The sequence below is a fragment of the Acanthisitta chloris genome, unplaced genomic scaffold (genome assembly GCF_000695815.1).
Source record: "Acanthisitta chloris isolate BGI_N310 unplaced genomic scaffold, ASM69581v1 scaffold33470, whole genome shotgun sequence".
Classification (NCBI taxonomy): domain Eukaryota; kingdom Metazoa; phylum Chordata; class Aves; order Passeriformes; family Acanthisittidae; genus Acanthisitta; species Acanthisitta chloris.
In genome coordinates this window covers 43,276-50,986 of record NW_008653020.1, presented here as the reverse complement: position 1 = coordinate 50,986, position 7,711 = coordinate 43,276, and the positions used below count along the sequence as shown (strand labels likewise).

The window sequence follows — 7,711 nt, the reverse complement described above, 5'->3', positions numbered from 1 at the left end:
AAGGGATCATTTTGGCTGTTTATCTTTCAATTTTGGGAAGTCACGTGGCACTGTTAGAGACATAATGAAAAAGCAGTAAATGAGGAGAAGACAAAAATCTGCCATGGCAGATTCTGCAGCATGTGTGTTTTATACCACTAGTTGTTGGGATTTGAGGAGCTACTGTGACATACCTGGCTTAATTAAACTATTTCAACAGCTGCAGAAATGATGTTTCTAAGCTGGAAGACTCAGACTGTAAAACAGAACTGTGTTGAGAGCACTGAGAAATTTTATCGTAAACATGATGTGGGGGAAGATCTGGAAGTCACCTTTAACTCTTGTGCTTTCTAGCTGGGTTGTTTGTAGTGTTGATCACTTACTGACCAAAGGCAAAGGTGTTGGTTGGTGGGTTACTCCTTTGTAATTGTTGCACTGTTACTCCTGTAATCCTTGCTTCTGTTTTTGCAGTGGAGGGGTCGATTGAAATAAATCAGTCTCAGAACTGTAAGAGGAATGTCATTTGCTTAAGGAATTGAGGAGAGTGCTCACTATGCTTTTCCTGATGGTCAGCTCTTGTTGTACCCACACTCCTGTGCTGTAGCAGCCTCAGTACACGGCCTGGTGCTCCAGGAGCCAGTGGGTGGGGGAAGTTTCACTGAGCCTGGCTGGGACTTGCTCCTTTGCCTCATTTGTGAATGCTCATCTTCTCACTGGTTCTGCATGCATAAGAGTTGTGATATTCTGTTGCTTCTGATTAACTGCTCGTGGGAGAGCAGGTGGAATTACTGTGTGATGGGAGTGCACTTGGGCTGTGTGAATCTGCTGAGAGATGCTCAGTACTGGTCACCAGGGTTCCAGTGGAGGACACAGCTGTGTCCTGGAGGAGTATTTCATTCTTCCTTCAAAGGGTTAGAACTATTTTTGGAAATAAGTGACCATGACCTAATTAACTGTGTTTTCACCTGTACCTCTGGCTGTTTTTCCTGATGTTCAAAGTGTTTCAAATGCTAAATAAACGACTCAGAATTCATGCACTGTAGGCATTGTGTAAGGGAGGATTTTTTGTTGTAGCAACAGTTTCTAACAGTCAGCTGTCTGGCTAAACGAGTGGATCGTTGTCAGTCCTGCAGAGTTAATCTGGTAATGTTAGAAATAATTCTCTAAAACAGCTTGGTACTGTACAAATTCTGCAAAGAATTGCACAGTGGTTTTTTAAACCAAGTAAAGCAAAATTTTTATTGCATGAGTTTTACTGGGACAACCTCTCTATTTTAAAAACTGTAGAACAACTTCTTTGAGGTTAAATTTTGTGGTGGTAGGATTTGTATGCAAAGCCCCTTTTTCTGTATCCATACACTGACTTTTCAGTGCAAAATTTGGTTAGAACATACGCTTGATCATAGACTCTTGCTCCAGAAATAAAGCTTTCAGTAAAATTCCTGTTGAATTTTCTCTACGGGCTAGTTAGGTGTCATTGGAGGTGGCTCTGGCCATTGCATGTATAGTTTCTTTGACAGTTACTTTGCAATGCTTTTAGTGTTCTGAATGGTTGCATGGTAGTCTTGCAAAACTGTAAGTAATCTTTTTTTCATCACCTCACTGCAGAAAGAGGTTAATTTCTGTCAGCAGCAATTCTGGTAGCAAGAGCTAACATTCTGCTTGAGCTTTGCTGCTGAGCATTGCTTTTAATGCAATGGTCAGCACTGCTTTAGTAGCAGCAATATTTGAGTAACAGTTAAAACATATAAATGTTTTCCTAATCAGAAAAATACTCGAGGTCAAAGCCTCTGCCACTTTTCAGCTTGGAGTGCAAAAGGTTTTTTATTCATTCTCAAAATACACAGGTATTGCAGTGTCATTCACACTTGTTAGTGTCAGGGTTCACCATCATTTTATCCTGCATCTGTTGCTCTTGTGCTCATGTAATGCTAATATGAAAAACACCTGTCACTCTCAGAAGGTGCTTTAAAGTACTATGTTGGGGCATTTGTAGTGATTTTCTTCCTTTAAGCCACTGCAGCTCTCGTAGTATTAGGTTGTTGTAACTAGATGGCATAATTATGAAAATCGATTATACAGTGCAGTATAGTACTTACTTAGTTTGTTTCTTCATTGGTTGCCAGATTTGAAAATTATTTTTATAACTTCAAAAAGAATGTTGACTGTTGTAGGTGATAGTGTGCTATATAAAGTCATGGAATCCTCAAGGTTGGAGCAGATCTCTGAGATCATTGGGTGCAACCATTAACCTGTCACTGCTGGAACCCCTAAGCCCTAATATCCTATTGCCCTAACCAGATTCTCCAGTGTCAGATCCAGATGCCTCTCCAAAACTTCCAGAGATGGTGACTCCACCACCTCCCTGGGCAATGTTCCAGTGCCTGAACACCCTGACAAGGAAAACATTTCTCCTCACATCTAATCTGACTCTGCCCTGGCTCAGCTCAAAGCCATTCCCTCAGTCCTCTCCCTGCAACCCTGGCAGGACACACATCCCACACCTCTCTCCAGCCCTGGCAGGGAGTTGTAGAGAGCCAGGAGGTCATCCCTGATCTGCCTCTTCTCAAGGCTAAACAAATCCAATTCCCTCAGCCCTTCTTCATACAGCATGTGCTCCAGCCCTTTTGTGCCCTTGTTGCCCTTGGCTGGACTCACTCAGTGCCTCAATGGCCTTTTTGCAATTAGTGCCCAAACCTGAGCACAGCACTGAGCTGTGACCTCCCCAGTGCCCAGTCCAGGGGTGTGATCACTGCCCTAGTGCTGCTGCCACACTTTTCTTGACACAGGCCAATGTATTGATAGGTGAAAAATAATAGAGATAAAACCTTGCTGTTTAAAAATAGCTACTTGCTATGAGGTGCTTGGTAGTTGCTCTTTGAACAGAAATAAAGTCCTTCTGACTTTTGGGCCTAGTATGGCAGGCCCAAAATTCTCGGCTCCGTTGATGTTAGGGGAAGCTGAGCTCACATTTTTACATTTAAAGGTGAAGAGACATGAGCACTCACAGTGCTGCTAACCAGGTTTTCTTGGTCTTGATTTCCCCCTCCTCTGGTGCCCCAGCCCCTTGGGCTGGTTAAGGTTTAAAGAAATTTCAGGAAGGATTATTTTAGTTACCCTTGTTATGCACACTCTGTAGAAGTGGCAGCACTGATGCTGATAGCAGAGATTATATTATTTTAGCCTGGGATTTCTTTTAAAAATAGATTGATTTTTAGACATGCAATGGGCCATACTAAGCCATAAGCAGATTTTTTACTATTACAGTTCTAAAATACCTTAAGCATTCTTTATAGAACACAGCAGCCAAAACAGTTTGCTGGTTTCTTAGGTGTTTTACAAGTTGTAGCTTACTTTGTTATGGTATTTTTCTTGTCTTTCTATAGGGCTGAAAGACACACAGGAGTCTTCATGGATATAGTTGATACATTTAGCCATTTAATTCCTACTGAACACTTAGATGATGCCCTATTTCTAGGATCCAACCTGGAGAATGAAGTCTGTGAGGATTTTAGTGCAAGTCAGAATGTCTTAGAGGATTTGCTGAAGAACATGCTCAGCGATAAGGATCCTATGCTAGGATCTGCAAGTGCCCAGTTCTGTTTGCCTGTTTTGGATAGCAAAGATCCCAATTTCCAGATGCCTTGTTCTACAGGTAAATCTTACCATTTTTTTCAGATTGCAATTTAAAATGCAATTACACTCTAGTACCAACCCATTTTTCATCATGTAGAAGTAATAAATTGGGATTTCTGTCTCCCTCCTGCCCTTTTTGATGTGCTGCTTACATGCCTGGCATGTCAACTATGAGCAGTTCTTTGCAGACTTTTGTAGCCTAACACCAGAGGAAGGTTCCTTATGTGGATCAGAAGTAACTTAGGCTCTGTCTGAGGATGTGCAAGTTATTCCCAATGAAAGTTGGGTTTTGATTAGTGTAAGTACTGTGCCTGATCACTACAGTTTCTAGTTGTCTTGGAAAAAAATCTTCTGTTTCTGGATTAGCAGTAGGAGCATGAGAGTTGTGCAACTTCCTGCTCTGACCTCAGGGTCATTCTGTTTGTGCTGGGCCTTGTACTGCGCTGATAGAGGATTCTTGGTGTTTTGCTTGGCTTGGCTTCAAAACCCTGGAATGATAATACAATTCTTTTTTACTCCTTGGAATACCTGATTTGGAATTAGTTCAGAGCAAAGGGTTTAATAAAAATAATCTTAGGAGTTGTGGAGTAGTTTTGGAGGGGAAAAAAAAAAGATGATCCAATGCCTAAAATGATTTATGTTTGTGAATAGTGAGAATAATTACACTGAATTTAGTGTAAGTCAAAAATGTATTCTCAGTAGTGTTATTTGTTTAAAAAAAACCCGTAAATTTTAGGTTCATGACTGAGAAGTGTTGTAGGTTAATGCAGTTAACTCACTTTATCACCGTTTAATTTTTTATTTGTAAGAAATTTTATAAACTGTTTCTGAAAATCTTGAAAATTTCCTTATGTAATATCTATTTTGCTCTTACTAACAGACTAAATTAATCACCTTCACTAAATATAATGGTATTACAGTATGGACAACTGTAAATCAAAGATTTTATTGACTGAGGTAATAAAAAAAGTGAACTACAAAGCCAAAACAAGATATTAGATTTTTTTACTGCTGCATTTTTAGGCTGTCCATATGTTGTTCTTATCCTTATACATTTTAGTCTGTAGCCCACCAAACAAAATTGTATCCTTCTTCATTTGCATAGGAATGTACAATGTACACAACTAAACCAAATTCCACCTCTCTAAAACCAATGATGCAAATTTTTGTGTCGTGTTACATCCTGTGCATCCTCCAGTGAGTCTATACTTCATTGAAATTTAATCTTAAATTTCAACTTCCTGAATTAACTTGTAGGATACAGATGGATATTTTTGAAGATATGGAGAGGCACTTGGGGGCTTTTTGGCAGTGCAATAAATAATACTATTGATACTTAAATAATCCCTCTTAATTTTTAATGTCCATTAAAAAAGAGTGATCTAACACCTTTACTTGGGGGCTGCTATTTGAGGCTGTCTGCAGCACAAGGGAATCGAAGCTGATTTGGTGTATGCTGAGTACATGAACTGAGTGTTTTGGTTTTAAATCTAAAAGCAGCAAGAGCAGAGCCACATTTCAGGAAATAAATTGAAACTTGCAATTGGAATTAATGTAGGTATCTGAAAGGACATGGAATGTTCTTGCTGCTGCTTGTTCTTCGTAGCTCTTGATAAGAACTGTCCTTATTCTGAGATGGTAGGATTGCAGTATGTACTAACCATTTTTTGTTAAGAGTAAGGATTAGCAGTTTGAAGCAAAGTCTTTTTGCTTGTTTGTCTCTCTTGAGAGTTTATATAGCTTGAAACCAATAAAACTAGAGGGAACAGCAAAAACTGATGCACAGGAAGTTCCACTTGTATACGAGGAAGAATTTCTTTCCTGTGCAGTCACTGAACAGATTGCCCAGAGAGGTTGTGGGTTCTCCTCACTGGAGGTGTTCAAGAACCATCTGGACACAACCCTGAGCCATGTGCTCTGGGCTGGCCCTGCTGGAGTAGGGAGGTTGGACCAGATGACCATTGTGGTCCCTTCCAACCTCACTGATTCTGAGATTTATTTAATTTGTCTGATACTGCTGGTGATCTAACATGGCTGGTGTAGTCTGCTGGCAAGAATGCTGTTGTGCGAGGTGGTAGTATCCTTGGTAAGAGTCAAGCCATACAAGGGTTGTTTTTTCCAGACAGTTTAGGTGGAAGCTCATCTCTGCACCAACATCAATTTGTCTAAAAAAGAAAACAGCATAGCTCTCCCCACAAAACTTGCCTTACTATGTTCTTAGAGCTACAACACTGTTGATATTCATTACATTCTTGATTTAATTCCTGAAGAAAAGAGTTAGTTTTTTTCCCAGAGGCACAAATTTATTTACCATAATTTATTCTAGACCTTCAGACAATACTTTGCATAACCCATGCCTAGACAGTTTAAGAAAAGGAGCAAAATGCTCATGGAAATCAGTTCACAGGGCCAGCAAAGGACAGATTTATCATGCTTGCTGCTTCTTGAATAACTGGAACATACCCAATTCTGCAGAGATTTTAAGTGGTGAAGAATTCATGCTACAGCTTATTTGATTGCTGTGAGCAAGCTGGAGAGATAGAGGTAATAATAGTTGGACTGAGGAGGTGTTTCAGCTAAAATGGTATTAGGTCTTAGAGCTAAAATGGAAGAGCAGAAGGCATGACTCACTAATACTTGGAAAGTGGGTTTGAGCAGAGTTCAAGAATATTTGGAAACCTATACACAAACATGATACTATCTTTATATGCCTTCAACCCACCCTTATAAGTATGAAATTTCTTGTGTGAACATGACTCTGTGTGAGTAGCAGCAGCTCTGAGAAAGGCTTGTTTCAGGCCTGCTTCTTACCCACGTACCAAATCGCTCAGGTTTGTGACGTCTGCTCTGCTTTATTTAGGAGACCAGGTATTTTTGGCTAAGAACTCTTCCTTTATTGCTATTAAATTGGGTTTGAGCGTGGGTTTCTTTTCTGCTCTCTTTCTTATTGCTGTATTGACATTAATTTTTGTTGGCAATTCTTACAGGCCTAATCCAAGGTTATTACTCAATGACATGACTTGCTCAGCTTTAGGGTTTTTATTGCACATCATTCATCATGAAATAAGCTTTTTGTTAATACTAAGCTACTTTTACAGGGAGTTACCAGTTACCTGACTGTATGTCATGAATTCTGGGAGCAATTGATTGTGTGTCCTTTGAACAGTTCAAGTGCAGGATTTTTTGTGAGTTGAAGTTTAATATCCAGTTACTACTTGTTAGAGGCATCTATCCAGAAAACGCAGGTTTTGTAAGTTGAATAAATATAGATATTAATAGAGAACGAGAGTAAATGCTTAGTTAGTATTTCATATGGTACTGAGGGTCCTTGTTGGTGGCAAGTTGAATATGAGTCCCAGTGTGCCCTGACAGCCAGGAGGGACATCGTGTCCTGGGGGCATCAGGCAAAGGGGGGCAACAAAGATGGTTAAGGGCCTTGAGGGGAAGCCACATGAGGAGTGGCTGAGGTCACTTGGTCTGTTCAGCTGGAGAAGAGGAGACTGAGGACAGAGCTCATGGCTGGATACAACTCCCTCAGGGAAGGAAGTGCAGGGACAGCTCTGACCTCTTCTCTCTGGGCCCAGGGACAGGACCCAGGGAATGGGCTGAAGTTGTGTCAGGGCAGGGTTAGGCTGGAGATTAGCAACTGGTTCTTCTTTCCCCAGAGGGGTTTGGGCACTGAAACGCTCCCAGGGCAGTGTCACAGCCCCAAGGCTGACAGAGCTCCAGAGGTGTTTGGCCAATGCTCTCAGCACAGGGTGTGACTGTCAGGGATGTCTGTGCAGGGCAGGGGTTGGACTGGATGATCCTCAAGGGTCCCCTCCAACCCTGATTATTCTGTGGTTCTGTGATCTGCATTTACAGTCTCGAGACTTTGTGATATTTTGTCAGTGTCTCTATAAGTTTCATTGCTTTACTGGAGTTTATTAGTTCTGAGTAACTATAACTAGACATGTGTTAGTTACTGCTTTAGACTGTAACTGCTCTCTTCATTGAAACATAATGTTAGGCTTTTATGTTATTATTCACCTACGGCATAGTAGAAATTTTAAAATGTTAAACCATTTCCATATAATTTGTGATGCTTATGGAATTA

The 7,711-nt window shown here is 40.6% G+C and overlaps 1 protein-coding gene across 1 annotated transcript in view; it reads left to right on the top strand.

The window, feature by feature from the left end:
• Nucleotides 1-3,390: 3,390 nt before the first annotated feature.
• PHF3 (PHD finger protein 3) overlaps nucleotides 3,391-7,711 on the top strand; it is a 38,087-nt gene continuing 33,766 nt past the window's right edge. The window contains exon 1 of the mRNA XM_009079115.1: nucleotides 3,391-3,634. Within this exon, the coding sequence (XP_009077363.1) occupies nucleotides 3,391-3,634 (244 nt within the window). The remainder of the gene's footprint in view (nucleotides 3,635-7,711) is intronic.